Source organism: Lolium perenne, chromosome 2 (genome assembly GCF_019359855.2).
Source record: "Lolium perenne isolate Kyuss_39 chromosome 2, Kyuss_2.0, whole genome shotgun sequence".
NCBI lineage: Eukaryota > Viridiplantae > Streptophyta > Magnoliopsida > Poales > Poaceae > Lolium > Lolium perenne.
The window spans coordinates 268,083,022-268,105,284 of record NC_067245.2 but is presented as its reverse complement, the minus strand read 5'-3'; the positions used below and the strand labels follow the sequence as shown (position 1 = coordinate 268,105,284).

The following is a 22,263-nucleotide window of genomic DNA, read 5'->3' as shown; positions in this document are numbered from 1 at the left end:
CCATCTGCATCTTCCCAAACATCTGACACGTTTGGCATCCTTTATAGTACCTGAAGCAGTCCTCAAGCATGGTGGGCCAGTAAAACCCTGATCGCCTGATCAGCCACTTCATCTTATGAGCCGATTGATGAGTTCCACAGGCGCCTTCATGTACCTCATGTAAGAGCCGATTCGACTCGGCTGGTCCCAGGCACTTGAGAAGTAATCCCTCCAAAGTCCTGTAGAACATGTCATCTCATATAAGGACATATTTCGTGGCCTTGTACCTTATCCGTTTAGGTGCCCCCCGAGCCGAATCTCTCAAGTAATTGAAGATATCGGCTTTCCAATCATCCTGTTCCAGGAACTGCACTTGAACATCGTCTTCATCTGTTACGTCCTTGTAGCCTGATGCTACCTGTGCGAGGTTGTTGGCCTCGGTATTTTGTGACCTTGGGATCCAATTAAAGTTTATGTACCTAAATTGTGCCATCAGCTCACGGCATTGCACCCATAATGGAAAGAGTGATTCACTTTCGCACTTGTATTCCTCTGTGAGCTGGGAAATCACCAACTTTGAATCTCCAAAGAGTTCCACCGCTTCCGCCCCGGCTTCCAAGAGCAACTCCATTCCCTTGCGTATTGCCTCATACTCAGCGACATTATTGGTGCAAGGGGTGGATAACCTGATTGAGAAGGAGTACGTTGCCCCCTGAGGCGACACGAGTAGAATGCCGATGCCACAACCATCACTACAAGCCGATCCATCGAAGAACATGGCCCATGCACGTACAGATAGTGCTGCTATGTCAGTGTTGATTCGTTCGGCAATCAGATCGGCCAATGCTTGTCCCTTGACTGCCTTTGCAGGCTGATACCGGAGATCGTATTCTGACAACGCAAACATCCATTTGCCGAGTCGGCCTTTCAACACAGGGGCCGACAACATGTGTTTGATGACGTCTGATTTGCATATGATGATAATTTCTGCGTTCAGCAAAACGTGACGAAGCTTGGTGCAGGTGAAGAACAGGCAGAGGCACAACTTCTTGATCTCAGGGTACCTGAACACGACTTTCTCCAGACCATCGTAAACTTGCACCACTACTGAGGCGATAGAAGTATCGGCTACTGACAGATAGATAAAGAATGGTCTGTCTTGCTGGGGCGGCACCAACACAGGTGGCTTCGTTAGATACTCTTTAATCTCGTCGAACGCTTGCTGTTGCTCTGCCCCCCAGTGAAATTCCTCATCGGCTTTGATTTTTACCAATCCCATGAACGGCTCGATCCGCCCTGATAGGTTGGAGATGAATCTTCTGACGAAATTGATTTTGCCGATGAGACACTGCAGTTCTTTCTTCGTGGTAGGTGGCTTCATTGTGCGCACTGCCTCCTGACTTTTTAGGCCGATCTCAATTCCGCGTTCATGGACCAAGAAGCCCAAAAATTGACCAGCCGTCACCCCAAAGGCACACTTCTTTGGATTCATTCTTAGTCCGAATTTCCTAGTTCGGTCCAGGATGCGTCGCAAATCTTCCAAGTGTCTTTCTACTGAGACAGATTTGACCACCACGTCGTCGATGTAGATCTCCACCAACTTGCCGATCAGATCATGAAATATGTAATTCATGGCTCTTTGGTACATCGCGCCGGCATTCTTCAATCCAAAAGTCATGACCACATATTCAAACAAGCCCACTGATCCTGGTACTCTGAATACAGTCTTATGTATATCTTCTGGAGCCATGAAAATCTGGTTGTAGCCTGCATTGCCATCCATGAAGCTTAACACTTTATGACCAGCAGCTACATTGATCAATGCCTCTGCCACCGGCATTGGGTATTCATCCTTTGGAGTAGCTCTGTTAAGATATCGAAAATCTATGGCGACACGCCATCGGCCGTCTTTTTTCTCTACAGGCACGATATTGGAAATCCATTCAGCATACCTGCATGGCCTGATGAACCCGGCGGTCAACATTTTCTTGATCTCTTTCTTGACTTCTTCAAGAATTTCGGCCTTCATCTGACGTGCTCGTTGCTGGAACGGCCGAAATCCTTTCTTGAGAGGGAGCCGATGCTCAACTATGCTCCTGTCTAACCCAGGCATCTCTGTGTAATCCCATGCAAAGCAATCTGGGTATTCTTTCAACAGAGCTATCATCATGCTTCTCAAGTGCGGATCTAACTTTTTGCTGATAAAAGTTGGTCGTGGCTTATCCCCAGGACCAATGTCAACCTCTTCTAGCTCATCAGCCGATGTAAACCCATATCCTAGTTTTCCGTCGCCTGCTAGATCAATACTGAAAACAGGCAAAACGTATGATGAGGATAATATGGGCCGATTGCTAGAATCTGCCCCCATTTTGATTGCACTGCTCAACGAAGGTTTACAACTTGTTCGTGCACATATCTTTCGTCGGCTCATTCCTGAATCCCAGCAATGTTTAAAGAACGGGCAGTCCCAGTGACGGTCCATGTCTTCTTGCTCCTTTGACCTTCCCTTGGCATGGCGCTCATATCTTTCGTCGTCTCTGTTATACCGACGATACTTTCTGTCATTTACGTTAGGCCGATGAGCTACGTCATCGGCTGTATCATACCGTCAGCGTTGGTCATGCTGATGCTCATATTTGTTAAGAAGGTGCTCGGAGAGTGGTCGTTGGTACCGCACGCTTCTCACTTGATCCTCGGTCACGTACCGTTTGTCATCGTATCGGGGCCGATCGCATGAACCGGCCTCCTCCTTGTCCTTGCCACGAGAACGACTGCTCTCTTCTTTGTCCTTGCCAGAGTGGTATACAGGCCCTGCCATGTTGATACTGAACGAGAAATCTGGCTGACGCCTCGTGGGGTAACTATACTCCACCATGTTGACAGCAGGGAACGGTTGCGTGTCCACTTTCATGGCATACTGGCTGAAAATCAGACGGCCTTGTTCTATCGCCATTTGGTTCTGCTGACGCAACACTTTGCAGTCGCTGGTGGTATGTGTGAACGAATGATGCCACTTACAGTATGGCCTTCCGTTCATCTCTTGGGCCGTAGGGACTCTATGGCCTTCGGGTAACTTCAGCTGCTTCTCTTTAAGCAAGAGATCGAAAATCTGCTCAGCTTTGCTCACGTCGAAGTCGAACCCTTTTGCAGGCCCTTGTGGTTTAACCCACTTGCAGGACACGGGGTTTGCCCCCCGAGCCCATTCAGCCACGGCCACTTCCTGATCTCCTACCGAATCTTCATCTTCTTCTACCTCGATCAGGCTTACTGGGCGTTTGAACTTGTTCTGGTACAATTCTGGATGGCGCTGTTCATATAATAACAGTTTCTGAACCATATGTGCCAGAGAAGTATACTCTGCCTGAGAAGCTATGTCCTTGATCGGCGACGCAAGACCTACCACTGCCAGATCAACGGCTTCTTTCTCATTCAAACGAGCCGAATAGCATCGGTTCCTCACAGTTCTGAAGCGCTGAATGAACTCTGACACTGTCTCTCCACGCCTCTGTCGCACTTGTACCAAATCGGCAATGCCAGCCTCGGAAGCGTCTGAGTGATATTGCACGTGGAACTGCTCTTCAATCTGCTTCCATGTTCGGATTGAGTCTGGGGGCAGCGAGGTGTACCACCCAAAAGCCGATCCCGTGAGAGACTGCGCGAAAAATCTCACACGTAGCTGGTCTGATGCTGAGATCATGCCCAACTGTGCCAAATATCGGCTCACGTGTTCAATTGAGCTAGAGCCTTCTGACCCACTGAACTTTGAGAACTCTGGGAGCCGATATTTGGGTGGCAGTGGTATTAGATCATACTCATTAGGATACGGCTTGGAATAGCCGATTGCCCTTCTCTTTGGCACCATGCCGAACTGGTCTCTCAAGATCGCACTGATCTGGTCCACTGTAGGAGCTGCAGGGGCTGAACTTTGCTGATCTGCTGCGGTGGCGTACTTAGCTAGCCACGCCTGTTTATCGGCGTCTCCTCCAGTAATTCCTCCTGTGACTCCAGAAATTGCTCCTGTGGCTCCAGAAATTCCTCCTGCTGTAATCTGGTTCGTGCGCGCCAAATTATTGCAATCTGGCACATACATGCACGTGTATCCGTGCGGGATTTCCTTAGGTGGTTCCAGCATGAACTGGTAATCAACAGGATCGCCTCCAATCTTGTGGACGACGAAAGCCGGCGAACCCCGCGGCTCTGGAGCTGTAAGCGCGAACGGTAGCGGCGGCCTGGTCTGGAACGGTAGTTCTCCCTGGTGAGTCCCTAGGACCGGGCCTGACGGGGAATATTGGTGCTTCATTATTTCCTGAACCACGCGGACCGCGATGCGCTCCAAAGTGTTCACCAGGCTTTGAGAGTGCCGGTGAAGAGAATGAGCTGCCATGTAATTAACTTCTTGGCGCAGAGCTCTGGTGCGTTCCTCTGAAGGGGTAGACAGATCTACTCCATCGAGAGCACCGTCGGGTGAGAACCCTTTCCACCTGATGCCATGTGAACGGGTCTTTGTGAAAGAGCCGATGAGATCGGCTTCGAAGATGGCTTTGATCTCATCATACTTCTTCTTGTGATCCTCAGGCAGCTCTTCATACTTGACTGGTTCGTCCGCCATCTCAGAGGCAGATGTCGATGCCGTTGTCATTGAAGGTCCCACCGGGCGTGCCAGAATGTGTTACCGTCCGAAACCCACCGGCGAGCAGCGACGAGTAACACCGTAGAGCCGGGAGGCTCCCAGGACTGTGGTTGGCCCTGGTCCCTCGGGCGACGGCCCGCAATGCTCCTGGTACGCACGTCCGATGCTGATGCAAGGGCGTGCCACCTGACCTATACCTGGTCAGGAAGGTGATGGATTGCTTCGACTTAGTTTCCTGCATGGCAAACACGTAAACATTAAATACGAGCCCCAATCGGCTCTTAGGTTATTCTGTGGATCGGCTCTAAGAGCCGATTGCCCCATGGAACACGTTGGATTTTACATTAACATGGGGATCCTGCTTAATCAAAATCGAGCTAAACTAATCTACGATAGTCTAGGGTTTTCACCGCATAACCGGAACATCCTACGCGTAGTTGAGCCTAACAGATACGTAAGATGATAGAAAAACTAGCCCTAAAGAGGCCTAAAAACCAACATGAAGTTGATCCCCGGAACAATCCCTTTAGGACTTCATAAACCACATCTTACGCACTACCGGATCGTTCAACCCGTTTATAAGGCCTAACCATGCGGATATCAAACCAATCCTTGAAGAACAAGGAACAACTATAACGGATTAGATCTACTAGCTAAAGAACAAGTAAGATGCTGCCCTTACACCTAGGATAGGTGTAAGGGCAGCCAGATATTGAGGGGTAGCGTAGCTAAACAAGTACATCGTGAAAGCATCGACGTCAACCCCAAAACACATGAGATAAGGGTGTTGCTCGCCATCAAAAAGGCTTCAGCACGAGCAACACCAAGAACGAATAAACTGATACTGCCTAGATCGCACAATGCGATCTAGGCAGCATGTTGCTTACCCGGGAAAAACCCTCGAAACAAGGGGTGGCGATGCGCCTAGATTGATTTGTTGTGAACGTGATCGTCCTCCTTTCTCAATAACCCTAGATACATATTTATAGTCCGTAGACTCTCTAATTTGGGAATAATCCCAACCGTGCACGAGCTAAACTCTGTCTCTTAATCCTAACCGACACGTATCCTATTATATTTTACAGATACACGGGCCACTTGGCCCAAACTCTCGTACAAGGCCGATTCATGACCATTTTACGTACATAGCTTCCAAGCCCGTTTAAATCACGGCCCACCTCTGATTTGGTTAAAATCTGGTGATAACAGACATATACCCGAGACAAGAAGACCGCTTAATCCTAGTCTAGTGCAAGCGACGAGGAGCATAGGGGCGGAATGAAGGCGGGGGAGGTATGCCGATGCCGACTTGGTCGTCACAGACCAGGCGCCGCACACCCCCCAGGCGGGTTGTTCGGCCAGCCCAACATTCCCCTACATTTTATTTTATTTTATTTTATGGTTTGCTTTTTTGTTTTTTCTGTTCTATTTTTCTTTTTTACGTTTTTCAAAAGCTGATTCTTTTTAGATCCGATTTTTAAAAATCTGGAATTTTAAATTTTTAGTTTTTCCTGAAATCTAGATATTTTCAAAATTTGAACATTTTTTGAAATTGAACCTTTTTTGCAGATAGAACATTTTTTATTTTTTAGAAATTTAAACATTTTTTGAATTTGAACATTTTTCGAATACGAATAAGTTTTAAATTTGAACATTTTTCAAATTTAAACACTTTTTCAATTTGAACATTTTTTTTAAAATCCTCTAGTATGTTAATTGGTAAAAGGATTGGAGTTGGTTCAATATATTTCTCAAAGTAGCTCAATCCTTTTTTGCTAAGACCCGCATAAAAATATGCTACTGACGTGACTTGAACATTTTAAATTTGAATTATTTTCTTATTTGAACCATTTTCGAATCTGAACTTTTCTGAATTTGACTAAAAAAATAAAAATAAACATAAAAGAAAAGGAAACAGAAAAACAAACAGAAAAACAAACAAAAAGAAAGAAATAAAAAAACAGAAACAGAAAAATGAAAATGAGAGAAAAACGTAAATAGGCCAGGCCCAATACCCGATCAGGGCCGACCTGGTCGGTGTACTTGATTGGCCGGAATTACTATCGCCGACACGTGCCTCGTGCCTCTCTCCCTCGGCCCACCTGCGTCCTGCCTCGCCGTCACTCCCGACGCGGCCTCCTCCGCCGCCCCCATTCCCGCAGTCCGTCAAGCCGCCGCCCGGATCCAAATCACACTCCGCCTCTCCGCTCAACCCGCCGCCAGCTTCGGCCGACGACCTCCAGCCCTGCCCGACGGCCTCCAGTTTCGAGTCGACGACGTCCGTATCGTCCTCAACCCGACCACCCCGAGCAAGTCCACCTCGCCGTCGACCTCCAACTCCTCCTCTCCGTCGGCCACCAACTCCGCACCTGTCGAGTTCGTCATCATCAATTCCAAGATGCTGCGGAGGTAAGGCTCTGATTAGTCCCTAGAACCAATTATCTGATGTATGGATTAGAGAAATTCTGTGTCCAGTATTGGGCTAGGGATTGAGATCAGAACCAGTGAGCTTTGCTGGATAACCGGGATCAAAGCGGCGTATGATTTCAAGTTCAAAGAAATCGGGGAAGTTGTAGGTCTCCTCGCCCTCGTAAGCTTTTTCCAACGACACTGAAGTTGTATGGATTAGAGTAATTCGGATTTATGCTTTGCGATCTATGGCTACAACACCGCTGCTGGACGGGGGAATACGGTTATGAAAGATTTCTGTTAAGCCGTTTTTCATTCATATCTGATTCAAAAACTAAACTAAAGGTACGACCAGGAAGGTGTAGATATTTTTCTGTAGGTGTATCCACACTGTTATCTGTTGATATGTTTGGATGGGTGTAGCTTAAGAGATGGACATATCTATATATGGGGAAATTAGGAGTTTAACGCAGAAGAGGTTTAGAAGCGATGTTAGATTTTGTGGGGAGTTTTCTTGTGAGGCTTTGGGACGATCAATATATCTTAGCAATTAGCATGTTTGTCGTAGTGTGCATTCTTAATAGTTGTTTGTTCCACAGGTTTAGTGAGGTTATGGGGTCAAGGACCATTCTTCGCACAGCCACCGCAGTTCAGGCAAGTCCACAACGAGATAGTGACCTTGAATTTTCTCTTTTCTCGTTTCATATTGCAGTTCTTGTCTTTGTGCCAATGATATGTTCGGAAATGATGATATGTTTACACATTAGAAACCACTAGCCTGGTGTAAGAATGGCATTATTTATATTGGTTCTGGCTGCAGTAATCGAAAAACGTTTTTTTAATTAACTTAGTTAAATGCAGAATGAGACAAGCTGTATAGATGGAAATGCTAAGTCAGTGCCATGCCTACTCTCTTACTTCTTTGTGGAATGCTAGTCTTCCCTAGTGCTGGTTGTTCGCATTTTGGTGTTGATCTGATCTTTTTCTGTATGTTGTACTGGTTGTTCTGAGCAGGCTACCAAGGCCCAGCACCCCACATCCCCTTTGATCCCGGGGTTTGGAGCAGTGACTCGTGCTTTCAGGTAACTGTAGTTACAATCTTATTCCGTATGCAGATAATCATCAACGCTAGCTGTTGCATCTATGTCAGTCTACCTCTTGCATTGCTTGAATGCTTGCTGAGTATTGAATTGTATGTATCATGTATGTGCTCTCGTGTGCAGCTCAAGGTCTCTCTGGAAGGGAGCTTTCGTTGATGCTTTCTTGTCTAGGATAAAGAACAACAGAGGAGCAATGAATGGCAAGAAGATTTGGTCTCGTAGATCTTCAATTCTGCCGGAATTTGTTGGTTCTTCTGTGCTCATTTACAATGGGAAAACTCATGTTCGTTGCAAGATTAACGAGGGCAAGGTTGGCCATAAGTTTGGTGAGTTTGCTTTTACGCGGAGACGGAGACCCCATCGAACAACTATAGCAAAGGGCAAACAAGTAAAGGGCAAAAAGTAAAATAAGCACCGTGCATATGAAAGGTAAGGTTGTAATATAATGAGATATGAATTTAGACATGAGCAGATACTGTATGAAGTCAACCTGACTTTTAACGGCTTTTGTAGTATCCTGATTTTACTTTAGTTGCATGTAGAGAAAAACAAAATCTTCTTGTACCAACTTGGACTTGTGCATAATAATCGTATTTTTGTATTTAACTACCAGCTAACTGGTGGGAAATGATATAGCACAGGAAAAAAAAAAAAAACCCATGCTGCCCACATCCTGCTTATAGTACTCTTGTAGATATTTGTGGGGTTACATTTCAGATATGAGTACATTTGGGCAATTTCCATTCTTTTGTTATGAGGAAAAAATGTATTAGTAGATCAAAATTCATGGAAATCTGACTTCACCCTTCCTATGCATTACTCTGTTTTGCTGAACAATATTCTCGTCCATTTATCTTGTAGCACAATGCTAACCCCTGGAGATGACTGCATTTTATTTTCATGATAATAGTAATTGTGTGTAGATAGGTGATACTCCCTCTGTTTATAAATATAGGATATTTTAGACACTTCAAAGTGAACTAGATGCACACCATAATAAGTGAATCTACACATTAAAAGTAGACTAGATACATACCAAAATAGACGAATCTACTAAAAACTAAAACATCTTATATTAGTGAACGGAGGAGTACAAAAATGTGAAGAATATTATAAGAGCACAAAGTGTGGGAGCATATCTTCTGTTTACGAGTTTGATAATTGTATTAAGTGGCATGTACCTTGTAATTATCAGGTTCTAGTGCCTGACAGCATAGTTGATCTTTGTCGGCAAATCATTGTCACATGGTCAATGCTAGTGACTGATGCGCAATATCCCTGATGATAGCAAAGATGTCGTGTGCATTATGCATATGTAGAGTGATCGGTGTTGAAAAGACTGACGCATCTAGTAGATTCTGACCATAATCTGTAACCCTACCTCTGAAATGCATTGAGCAAGAGTGCACCTATGAAGCATGCATGCAATGCACGCTATGATGTCTTATGTATGTGAGAATGTGAGTTGAGATCTAATTATGAGCCAGAATGTTGTCAATTGCTTATGAAATAAATACACAAGCTTGTCTTGTTAAATGTTCTTTTCACTATGCATGGTTTGCAAAGATTATTAGGCTTACATGGCGGCAGGGTTGGGCCTCCTTTTTGTCACTTTTTCAGATGTTTATCTCACTCTCACACCGTTGATAACTTTTTTCAGGTGGGTTTGCCGAGGATGATGGGACCAGGGCCTAGTTGAAGCATAAGCACCTGAATCATTTTAATACTTTTACAATCTGGACTGCCTTTCTGGACTTTCTTGCACCTGATAATAATAATAGGACGGTGTTTCTGGACTATCTTGCTATGCTAGTTATCCCTTTGCTAGTGCTGTTAGCATAACTCAGGGGGAGATCCATATGCTGTTTTTGGGGGGCTTATTGGGGTTTGATGCCATACCTAGCCTAGTGTCTTTGCACCTGTGCTCTATGAGTGAACATTGTACTGGGACACGTAACTTGTAAGTTATGTATGCTTCATAGTGGTTGATTTGTACCTGAAATCTGATGTGTTACCATCCAAACTTCGCCGATCACGATCACCCACGCGCTCCAGGATTTTCTGTGTAGCCAGAAGAGACATGTTTGACAGTAGTATGAACCAAAGTCTGAAAAAACGGTGGAACTGTTCCAGAGATCTGTTGCAAGGAGTAGAACACAAGCGCAGCATTGGGAGAGAATGAAATGGAAGAGTTTTCAAGAATAAAATACAGGATACAGGACAATGGAACAAATCAACAAATCTTGGACCACATCAAGCAGGAAGGAAAACAATGGCTTTAGCGAGTGGACAGTGGAGATCCTCCTCGAAATAGGCTTTCGCCCCGCTATATTAATATAGCAACCACACGGTACAACTGTCACAAGGTTCAACTGCTGGGGCAACAGCACAAGCACGCCCAAAAGAAAATATAAAAGAAACAAAGGAGAAAAAAGGTCGACAAGGTCGGAACGACGAAAACGAAGATGCCCTATAGCCGCTGCGCCCTCCGGAGAATTCCCACCACGTTCCTAGCACACTGAAGCCCCGCGTACCAAGCAACACCTCCAAGAAGGAATGCGACGATGACGACGCCGTCGCTTGCCGGACTAATCTCGGGGTTTCCCCGTGCGCGCAGGACAAGGGAGGAAGGTTTCACCCAACGCCCTTCGAGAAGGGAAGATGGCACCCGCAGCGTCACCGCGTCGGTGTCGGCCGGGACCGGAGAGATTTCTCCCGACCCTCGCAACCCTGCCCCGAACGCTCCATCGTGCTCCACCAAACACACCGCCCACCAACTTGCGCCACCACGACCATAGGGACACCACCGCCGTCAGACCGCGACCAACGAACCGAAGCCAGTAGGACCAAGGAGGATCCCAAAACCGAGGAATGGCGAGGTATTGGACACGCAGGAGGGAACCACCTCCACCGCCAGCGGCGGTACCAGTCCGGACATGCCGACGAGGGGCATACCAGGCCCACCTGGCCCGGCCAAGCACAGACCCACCTGGCCCGTGCTCGTGAAGCCCCCGTCGGGATGTTGCAGGACACGCGCCGCCACCACAACCATGCTCAGCTCCGGCCACCGCCCCGCCCACCGAAGCGGCAGCTCCGCTGGAACCGGCCCATCGAGACCCGAGATGGGGCCCAAAGGGCCCGGATCTGGGCCGGAAGGGCACCACCGCGCCGCCGCCGCCCGCCGCCAACCGGCGACGCCACCATCGACTCGCCGCCGGCGGCTGCGCAGCCCAAGGAGCCTCGCCGCCGCCGGAACCACCGTCGGTCCAGGGAGCACCGCCGCCGGTCGAGGGAGCCCCGCGCTCCCCCTCCAGACGCGCGGGTAGGGGCATCACCGCCGCCGCCGGCACCGCACGGGGCTTTGCCGGCGGCTGCGCCGACGGCGGCGGCGGGGGAGGACGGAGGAGAGAAGCGGGAGAGGCGGGTACGAGGGGCCCTCCGTCGCTCGCGGGAGCGGACAGCGAGGCCGGCGCCGAGGAGGAGAGGAGGGGCGGGGCCGGAGACGGGGGAGGGCCTGGTGGCGGCGGCGGCGCCGGGGCGGAACCCTAGGCGCGGGGTTGGGGAGGGATCGTTTTCTGTCGGTCTTGCGATACTTCTCCGATGCGGACAGTGGAGATCGGGGGATGTATCAGGTGAAAACGGACTAACTTCTGCAAATCTGAAAATGCCAACCTGGACCGTCGGATCATGTATAAACGCACAGATTTGCTCAGCTGTCCCACCCTGACTATTTTGCAAAACGAACCCTGCAACGCACTCCCGTTCTCACCATTGCTCTGATTTCTCTCTCTTTCTCTGTTCCCCATCCTCACCACTCCCAGCCGAATGGTGAACAGAGGCGGTGTGGATAGCAAAACTAGCGCCGGCAAGATTGCAGCATTTACTTCCTTCTTCTCTCCCCTTGCTGCTTGATTTGGAGAAGGCTAGAACACACGGCTTATTTCTTTTGTTACCATTTTTCTCAAGCTGTAATAGATCTAATGAATTCGTTGCAGATTTGGAAAGAACTTTGGCTGTGTTTTCTCTTGAAAGATGCTGTCTATTTCAGATCCGAAATGTTCATTTTATTGCGACAGATTTGTCCAGAAATATTTATATTATGTCGATTCGAAATTTATTTGAAAACGGGCACATGGTTTGGTCAGATCGGATCTGGTTCTTCAACCGTGAGTTTCTTCCTTGCCAATTTCAGCGTTGCTACAAGAATTTCCACACTGTACTGGGCTAACGATTTAGTGGAGCATGAAATCTGTTAGTAGTAAGGGGTTACGTGAAAGAACTTGCTTCATCTCTGGTACTGGGATAAAGACTTAGATCTCACCCTTGGTACATGATCAAAGGGCTAGGAGTAGAAATTTTCAGATTTTCTGAACTTGAGCATTTGCGCCTGATACGTTCCCGTGGAGATCGTCTGCCGTAGGTTCAGTTTTCGTTCTCGTTTTGTTTTTGCCATCCTGCTAAGGCAGTCGTTGTTCTATGCTAAGTGCGGGCTTAGGCACGAGGTAGTAGTTTGTGGTTGTTTTTCTCCTCTGTAAAACTAATTTTGTACTCTCTAGTTCTTTTGGCCTCTTCTCAGTTACTCAATTATTACTCGTACTAGTTGAATGCCCGTGCGTTGCTACGGTTTTCAAGTTTTTTCTCGTCAGTACCGCAGACCCTCCTACAATATATGACTCCATTCCTTGATCACTCCACTCCTTGGGCCAGTGTCTTTTCCAACTCTGATAAATTGCCATAATCGTTTCTACAAACAATTAATACTCCCTCCTTCACAGTTTATTAGGCGCGCGCGTACCCCTAGGTCACCAATTTAACCTATATAATTTAAATTATATAATATAAAAATTATATCATTAGAAAATAGAACATCTGAACTTTCTAATGATATAATTTTTATAACATATAACTAATGCTAACTTGATCAAATTTGCAACCTAGGGGTACGCGCGTGCCTTATAAACTGTGAGAGAGGGAGTAGGGAGAGTATGCGGGCTAATAATGCAACATATAAACATCATCGATCAATGAACTCATTATGCATATGTTTACTCAAACAATATCATATTTTGCACTCATTCCAATCCCCCTTTTGCTACACACTGTTACACAACATTGCCCCTCTTCTACAGCATCCCTAGCCATGAATTTCGTGGTTCATAGGTCATTGCAATTGACACCCCCTCGATGTTGTCATCAACTCACAAAAAAATAGAGGTATCATGTGTAAAAATGTCTCGTGTACTCGATGAACCTTCAACCGCCTATCTTATTAATTGTGATAGTACAAGAAACTATTGTTATATATGTTCTTTACCATATCACGTAGTAATCTCATTGGAATAACTTGGCTGGCCCTATCTGGACATTTGTACTTCAGATGAGGCAAAAAAAAAATCATCAGATTCTAGGCCTAGTTTGGCAAAAGTTTTTTTGAAACTGAAGTATTTGTATGCATAGGAAAAAATACTGCAGTTTATGTAGTATTTCTCAGTTTTGTCATAAACTTCAAGACGTTTGGAAAGTTCTATTTTACCATCCTTTGACCACGTTGGATGTATGATTTCGTTTGGCATATAGATGCGTGCATGGTTATTGCATACACGGTTGTCGGAATCTGCACTGATTGCACTGGATTCATGCACGAAACTATGACAACAAGAGGCCGGTTCATACGGAGATACTGCGGAGTGCCAGCCAATACTTCATCGATGTATGCCTATATGGACACCTTGACCGATCATGTTACGGCAAAGTCCTGTCGCTCCGTCCTGCCAGCGGCAACGAGCGCCGTCACCAAAGTCCCGCACAGAGCGGATGCAAGGAGATCAAGCTCTTCTACACAAACTCCCTCGCAGGCCGGCCGCCGGACCAAACCAACGGGAAATAGACAATGATGAAAGATAAATGTCTTTCTCCTTTGCTCATGGCTGAGGCGATCCGAATTTCGAGAATAATAAGCGGCGGCAGCAATTCAAAGTAGCGAGCGAGTCGGCAGTGTTTTTATCTCTTTCTCCGTTTTAGAAACAAGTGGTCTGAAGTTGATTTTGCAATACTTCAAAAATACCACAGTGTTTTTAGTCATAGCCAAACACATCAAAGTATTTGGAACATGGTATTTTAAAAACTGTGGTATTGCACAAATACTTCAAAAAAAACCTTGCTACCAAACGCAGCCCTAGCCTCTTTTATAGTGGATCTAAGGAATGGACATCACCTGACGAAGCATGGAGAGCACAGGTTGGTATGATGGTGTGCGGAAGTGGTGTTCCTACAATTGAAACCTGAAACAATACCTACCGAGTGTTACTTTTTTTTTTTTTGCGAAGGTGGATCATATTGCATTAACCAAGATTCATACAGAAAAGGGCTGAAACAAAGAAAAATACAACGAAAACCTTCAGCACCCCAGCTTCGTCCTCGACGCACAGCACGTTACGCCGGCGAATCCCGCCGCCACTCCTCCACGCATTGCCTGGACCGGAAGGATCTCCCGAGCGGCCGGGAAGTCGACGCCCCTCGGCACATGAGCGCCTCCATCCTGCACCCCGCACGACGACGCCGGCTTGGTCAACCGCAGCACCACCACTTGGATCTTCGAAGGCCAGCTCCACCATCTCTCGGACGCCGGCTTGAGGGAGACGCGCACCGCAGCCCCGGAGAGCGGCGATCGCAAGAGGAGCGGCAGATCCGCCGCGGAACTCCACCGGAGCCCCAACAGCAGAGGAGAGGAACGCCGCCCACAAAAGCCACTCCGGCCACGCCGCCTCACCCTCAGCGCCGCCGGCTAGCACCCTACTGCTTCCTACACTATGTACACGCCTTGATCCGTCGATTCTTCGTCCTCCCGCCGCCGGAGGACGAAGAATCGGGCGAATCGACGGCGGCGAGGTGGAGCAACGGGGGGGTTCAGAAATCGCCTCCTTTCTACTGTAGATGGGGAAAGGAGGAGAGGTCCAGGCTCTCTGCTACCTACCGAGTGTTACTTGTCACACTACTTTTCACTCCACGAGGAAGAAAGTTTAATAACAATTGCAGGATTTTGATAAAGAACGGGAGCATCAACTGTTTTATGACCATAACAAGAAATAGAAGATGCGACAAAACGCCTGCACTCACCCCCATGTTGTTGTCAAACTTCTCATAGGCCATGCTACAAAAATGCTTACTTAGCGATTTCTCATGTTCTCAGCTACGGTGCAAAAGTGTAAGACATGTACATTAAGATCTCCCAAAAACATGTCTTGGCCAAGTTACAAATACAACTGATTCACATAATTGATAATCACAAATAAAAATTTGTCAACCACAAAAAGTGTAAAAGGCATTCACAAAAAAAAGTGTAAAAGGTATCAACTGAACCAGGCATCTAGGTGGAGATAGAAACATAGGTTATAATGAAACATTCATAATGTCAGACGATAAAGTAACTACTGTGTATTCAGTAAATAATTGTATAAATGCTCTTACCAGGGGGAGCCCTTAAGTAACAAAAAATCTCTCAACAATTTCTGGAATTAAATATGTGTATATATGCGTGGTTCAGGATTTGCAAATGTTAAACCTGATCAATGCCCACCATAATTTTCTCAGTTCCAAAATACAACCTCCTGGATATTGTATGCATCCATCTGGCATAAGTTATAGAAAGGTAAATTCAACTTAACATAAAGAACATGATTTGTAGAAACGATTCACATTTGGAAAACTCATGAGACATGCACGACAGTTTTCTATCTCTCACCAATAAATAAAGTCAGTTCAAATGAATAATCTTACAGTAATAGTGTAGTGGCATTTGAAGATCAATTGTAATAACAGTAGGCTGATGTTAGCTTAAATGGCAGTACGGTAATATTTTTATGGTCAAAACGTATGATGACTGATGAGAGGAATAAGACTGGCTTTTGTACCATGATATGGTGGTGTTTCTCCCTTTTGTTGTACAGACTGAAGACATGAAGCTAAACATCTGCAACAAGCAAAGGAAACAACTCGAGCATCTGAGAGGAAAGAACTGCAAACATGTAGTTACAGATGAGATACATACATGGCCATTGTGCATCTTCAGGCATTTGTCCTTGACCCTGCAGTTGGCATCAATATGGAGGGACTTGACATTTAAGCTTGAGTATCATGTCTCAAGGCTTATGCTTGAAGTACCATAGCAACCGGGTCTCTAGCCCGAAGTCGCGCATGTGGATGAAGGGGCGCCCCAGCCCGATCGTGCGGGGACCATACTGGAGTTGGCGCGTAAAAAGAACTTACCCAATAACACATGTGCGGCGTCCATCACTCCAGCTACCACTGCACTTAGCAGCTGACGGACCTCCTTGGTGGCGAGGCCGCGAATGCTCAGAGGAACGCCTCTTCGGCACCCTGCGACACAGGCGGCGGGGAGCAGGACAGGACGCCCCTGGCATGACTACCAACCTGACATTATAATTTCTTTGCATATTCTTCATATCTACAGCACATGGAAAAATTAACAAAACAAATAACAAGATGTAGACAACCATCACCTATATGGATAACTCTCGTGTGGGCGACAGAATGAGAGCGAGCGGGCACGATGTCGTAATTCCGCTCCATTCAGGCCGCTGCATAGACAGACCTGCATGATACCGATGATGGCGAAGCAGAAGGCGGCCGTGTGGTGCAGGCCATGAGGTCGCACCTAGCCAGCGAGATAGGGATGGCGTGCTGCTGCACAGACGTGGGGCGACGACAGGAGACACCTCCCAGCGACCCGGCCACTGGTCTCGGCGTCGAAGTTGATCCATGTGTTCTGGTGCTCATCGAAGGGCAGAGCTCCGGGCTCCGGCAACGCCTCCTCCTGTTCGCCCCGTCTCAGCCAAACCTCGCCGATCGGGAGTTATTCCTGTTTCGCAGAAAGAAGGAAAGAATACGGTGATTTCCGTCATTGATACTATTAAATGTAGTTTCTGATGGCCAGGGAAGGTTGTGATCATGATTGATTTTTTGCAGCCCTAATAAAGGTATGAAGTGGGCGATTTATGCATTGCTTTTTTTTCAGCGCTAACAAAGTGGGATTGGACGGATTGATTTTACGCGGAGACTTTGAGGTAAAATTGAATGGCTAGGATGCTCCCAATGACGACCATCAAACGCGTTGAGTGTCAAACGACCAACTCCAATTTAATAGTAAAGATAAGTTGTCAAGCAGGTCGAGTTCTATTGCCCGGCGAACGTGACGGAGATGGGGCTCCTCACAGTATACTTATCCGACACCCACCGGAGCGCGCCCTGCACCACCATGGAAGCCTTTCCTGTCCTCGGCCATACGGTCACCGTGTAAGTCTTTACCTGGTTCACGCGGCTGAACCCTAGCGATGCCGGGACGACGCTGACATTCATGGCATTGTCTTGCAAGTCGAAATGAGGGTAGTACACCGCCGGCACCTCTCCGACGTTCTTCACCGTGCGTTCCACCAACATTGGAACCGTCGAGTCCCATGATGGGGGGAAGATGACGGTGATCGATGGGTAGTTCAGTAGACGTTCCGGGATCACCTTGACGGCTGAACAGTCCACCGCCTTGCGCGCAATAACGGAGACTTCCTTGTTCGTGTATAGGCCGCAGAGAAAGCCGATGTAGTCGGCGGGAGTAATGTCGTACACTAGGCCGGGGTTCATGGCCTTCTCGAGGTTGACATGGCCGGCTCCAACAGCGAACAAGTCGGCGGCCCTGAGCTGCTCATCGAGTATTGGCCTGCCGAAGCGGTCGGTGGTGTAGGCGGTTGTCATGATGGCCGACTTGATCACCGCCGGCGACCATTCCGGGTGCTTGCTCTTGATCAGCGCGGCGATGCCACCGAGGTGCGGGGCGGACATTGACGTACCGGACTGAAAGTTGAATGTCGGCCCGTGATCCGTGCCCGCCGACGGTGGGCCTACATGGAACGGCCATGCGGCCAGCACGCTCGCGCCAGGGCCCGTGATGTCTGGCTTAAGAATGCCAGGGTTCTGCGTGCTCGGCCCACGAGAGGAGAAGAAAGTGATTGCCGGCGCCGGCGACGTGCTGAGGAGGGTGCCTCCGGAGGAGAACTGCGCCGTCGGCCTCGCCGTCGTCTTGATGTAGTTGAGGATCGCCGCTCCGGCGACGTGGCTGACATGCGACGCCGGGAGGACGTGGCTGATGGCGAGTGTGCTGAAGCCGTCGATGAACTGGTTGGCCAGAACCATGCCAACGCCTCCGGCTCTCAGCACTTCGACGCCTTTCGCAAGCATCAGCACGCCATTGCCACGGTCACAGAGCACTATCTTGCCCCTGACGTCGAAGCCGTCCAGCGAGCCGTTGCCGCAGAAATTCGCGTCGGGCGTCGAGCTCGCGCCCGCGTAGACCAGCGGGTACAAGACGGCCGCCGACATGTTTGGCTGGTACACTGACTCGCCGTCGAAGGCGAGCCCGTTTCCAAGCCGCACCGTGCTTCTGATCAAACGGTCCATGGTGCTCGCGGCGACGGTGAGCATCCATGGCGCCTCATTCTCCATCGTGGTGTGGTCCGGTCCGGAGTTGCCGGCCGACATGCTGACGAACACTCCCTTCTCCACTGCGGCGAACGTGCCGACGGCCATGCTGTTCTCGTGGAACGGCACCGACGGCCCGCCAAGGGACATGGAGATGATATCACAACCATCGGCCACGGCGGCGTCGATGCCGGCAAGTATGTCGGCGTCTGTGCAGTCCTCCAGGGTGCACACCTTGTACATGGCGACGTGCGCACGCGGCGCGATGCCGGACGCGGTGCCCCTGCCCTGGCCCAGCACTTGAGCGCCTACCACGACCGCGCCCGCCGCCGTGCTTGACGTGTGCGTGCCGTGCCCATCCACGTCGATCGGCGACAGGGGCGCGCCGCTAGAGGAGGCGGTGCCGTTCCCGGCTGTGTCGAAGACGCGAGCACCGATGAGCTTGTTGTTGCACACGGAGCGGCCGTTGAAGTCGCACCTCCCTTTCCACTTGGCCGGCGGCGGCGGCATGCCATCGCCGCTGAAGGAGGGGTGGTCGGGAGTGACGCCGCTGTCGAGCACCCCGATGATGACGCCGTCGCCGGATCCGTACGAACAGTTCCTCGCGCCCTGATGCGTGTCCAGCCCGAGGAACTGCGGCGTGTGCGTCGTGTGCAGCTTGTAGACCCTGCCCGGCACCGCGGCGACGAACCCGGGCAGGTCGGACATGGCCTCGACCTCCCGCTGCGTCAGCCGGGCCGCGAAGCCGCTGGCGACGTGGTGGTACGCGTGGAGGAGCCGGCCATGGTCGGGGAGGAACGACTGGTACAACGCCTTCCGGTCGTCGGCCGTGTCCAGCACGTGGTTCGCCTGCGGTTGCACGTGGACGATGTATGTTTTGCGCTCGTCGCCGGCGCCCTCGACCGCTACAAGGGTGACGAGGATGAAGGGAAGGAGGTAGAAGACGGAGAACCTGAAGCTTGCCATGGCTAACTTGCTCTGATCTCGTAGTGCCAGCTCCTGCATTGGCATATACTCCGTATTAATATATATACATGCTGGTTCCGTCTTGTTAGTAGATTATTCGAGCTTCGTCGTCGCTGCAGGCAAAGGCCGGCTATGATCTTCGGTGGCGATTGGAGCTTTGGAGCCGTGCGAATGTTATGGACATGGATTTGCTCATTTGGTCGCTTGTGAATCTCCGTGTTTGACATGATCAATACTACTACAGAGTACTTTTGTGTTTAAACTCTAATTAAACTGACACGGTTGATTAGTTTTCTAGCAGTCTATGTGTTCTCCATCCATCAATGAGTAGTGGCTTATCTTGTGCGAGTGGAGATCCACTGAGAGCGATCTTAGGGCACGTGCAATATCGGACTCAACTTCAGCTATTAAGGGGTAGTTATAATGATTGGGTGTGCCTATGTCTCAGTTGATTGAGATTTTCTTAAGTCTCAGTCAACTCAGAAAAGTGCAACTGCAGTTCAAAAAAATGTGCAACTCAAATCAGTTTCACTTTTCTAGTAGAAAAGTGCAATTGCACTTTTTTGATAGAAAAGTGCAACTCAAGTGCATTTTTGTAGGTGACTGAGACTTAAGTAATTCTCAGTTGACTGAGACTTAGCAAAACCGATAATGATAAGGTAATTTGGAGGAAAGAGAATGAGGAGAACGAGTGAGTTTATCTCTAAAATCTAGACAATTTGTAGGCTTCTTGTTGTATGGATGGTGTCTGCAATTTATATAGTACTTATATAATTGTGGCTAAAAATAGACAACTTACATGCATACTATTATATACACTGTTTATATTATTATCTATATATGATATGAAATAATATTACATACACGGGCTGTCTTAACCAATGTATATGTCGTAGTCGGGCTGGTAAACGCCCGAACAAAGGTGCTACTGTTTTGGCAATGTGACATGCTGCAACTTTTTATCGGGCCTCCAAGTGCAGTGATGAAGTTTGGGTGTGGTTGATCGAGAATTTTCAACTCACTTGCAACCAGTGGCGGACCCAGCCCAAAATTCTAGTGGGGGTCTTAGTGAGTGGGGGCCTTATTGCTTGGCTAAGTGGGGGCCCAAGTAGTAAAATAATAAGCTTCAACACTGTAAAACCAAAAATTGACTGGGGGCCTAGGCCCCCACTGGACCCAACGTGGGTCCGCCCCTGCTTGCAACCTCTAGCCCAAACTGAGTCACAATGCAAATTTAACCGTTCATTTTTTTGTAACCCACTCGCAATCAAAATATTCAGAAGCAAACCACTTGGGGTCATGCCTATGGATGATTTAAGTAACATGGGAAGATCCATCCGATACATAAAGCATGATATTAGATAGGGGATCACTCACCTCATAGGCAATGGAGAGGGCACCCTGTTCCGGCTCGATCAATGGCTTGGTAGGCAACCCCTACTGTTTGAGTTCCTAGAACTCTTTGCGATCTGCGCGGACCAGATGCTTCTAGTGGCCGTAGCAGCCCATAATGGGGCATGGGACATTCCGTTCTAACGGAGCTTTGGTATGGAGCATTCCATGGTCGCTTTCGGACTCTCCTGATACTGTCTTGTTGCACCTATTCCCCTGGGGGGTTGCTTTTAGGTATTCGTATCGGCCTTAACTTGGATATCCTTGTTGTGGAAGGCACAATTACCTTTAAGAAATAAGATATTCGTGTCGCAGTTGCTTTGGAATTGTTTACCTTGGGGTGTCAAGGTGCTGAAGAGACATGTGCCAAGTAATGGCATGTGTCCCTGATACGTCCAATTTGCATCACTATTTTGTATCATAATTTGCTGTTATTCATTGATATATTTCATGTTTGGACACAATACTTATGTTATTTCATATATTTTGCATGTTTCATCATTATTGGAGGATCAAGCACCGGAGTCAGGATTCTGCTGGAAAAAGCACCGTCAGAACGCAATATTTCGGAAGATCAACTGTGGAAGGAAATTATACCAAAAATCCTTTTTTCCCAGATGACGAAGGAAGCCAGAAGGGGGACCCAGCTGGACCCAAGGTGGGCCCAGACCATAGGGCGGCGCGGCCCATGGCCTGGCCGCGCCACCTGGTGGTGAGGGGGCCCCACAGCCCCTTTCGCCTCCTTTTCTTCGCGAAATCCTTCGTCCCAAAGACCTAAGCCACAGAGGGTACCTCGCGAAGAGTTCTGACCGCCTCTGCGGGGCGGAGAACACCAGAGAGAAAAGAGCTCTCCGGCGGGCTGAGATCCGCCGGGAAAATTCCCTCCGGGAGGGGGAAATCGACGCCATCGTCACCGTCATCGAGCTGGACATCATCTCCATCACCATCATCATCATCTCCACCATCATCACCGCCGTCTCCACCGCTGGACATCGTCACCGCCGTAGCAATTTGGGTTTGATCTTGATTGTTTGATAGGGGAAACTCTCCCGGTATTGATTTCTACTTGTTGTTGATGCTATTGAGTGAAACCATTGAACCAAGGTTTATGTTCAGATTGTTATTCATTATCATATCACCTCTGATCATGTTCCATATGATGTCTCGTGAGTAGTTCGTTTAGTTCTTGAGGACATGGGTGAAGTCTAAATGTTAGTAGTGAACTATGGTTGAGTAATATTCAATGTTATGATATTTAAGTTGTGGTGTTATTCTTCTAGTGGTGTCATGTGAACGTCG

General features: G+C 48.3%; 2 protein-coding genes across 2 annotated transcripts; one reads left to right on the top strand and one right to left on the bottom strand.

The window, feature by feature from the left end:
* Nucleotides 1-6,660: 6,660 nt before the first annotated feature.
* On the top strand, nucleotides 6,661-10,120 carry LOC127335977 (small ribosomal subunit protein uS19m). Its single transcript, XM_051362715.2, has 5 exons — nucleotides 6,661-7,018; nucleotides 7,618-7,672; nucleotides 8,033-8,100; nucleotides 8,242-8,547; nucleotides 9,779-10,120. Exons 1-4 carry the CDS (start codon nucleotides 7,008-7,010, stop codon nucleotides 8,522-8,524), a joined length of 417 nt encoding a protein of 138 aa, XP_051218675.1. The 5' UTR covers nucleotides 6,661-7,007; the 3' UTR covers nucleotides 8,525-8,547; nucleotides 9,779-10,120.
* A 7,190-nt stretch (nucleotides 10,121-17,310) lies between these two features.
* On the bottom strand, nucleotides 17,311-19,572 carry LOC127330636 (subtilisin-like protease). The gene has a single exon (XM_051356778.1). The coding sequence runs from the start codon at nucleotides 19,570-19,572 to the stop codon at nucleotides 17,311-17,313; it is 2,262 nt and encodes a 753-aa protein (XP_051212738.1).
* Nucleotides 19,573-22,263: the final 2,691 nt, after the last annotated feature.

Bases quoted from the DNA above. Each gene is read 5' to 3' on its own strand.
- LOC127335977 (XM_051362715.2), top strand. The intron at 7,673-8,032 runs GCAAGTCCACAA...TGTTCTGAGCAG, and splicing joins GCACAGCCACCGCAGTTCAG to GCTACCAAGGCCCAGCACCC. The intron at 8,101-8,241 runs GTAACTGTAGTT...TCTCGTGTGCAG, and splicing joins GCAGTGACTCGTGCTTTCAG to CTCAAGGTCTCTCTGGAAGG.
- LOC127330636 (XM_051356778.1), bottom strand. From the start codon at position 19,572: ATGGCAAGCTTCAGGTTCTCCGTCTTCTACCTCCTTCCCTTCATCCTC.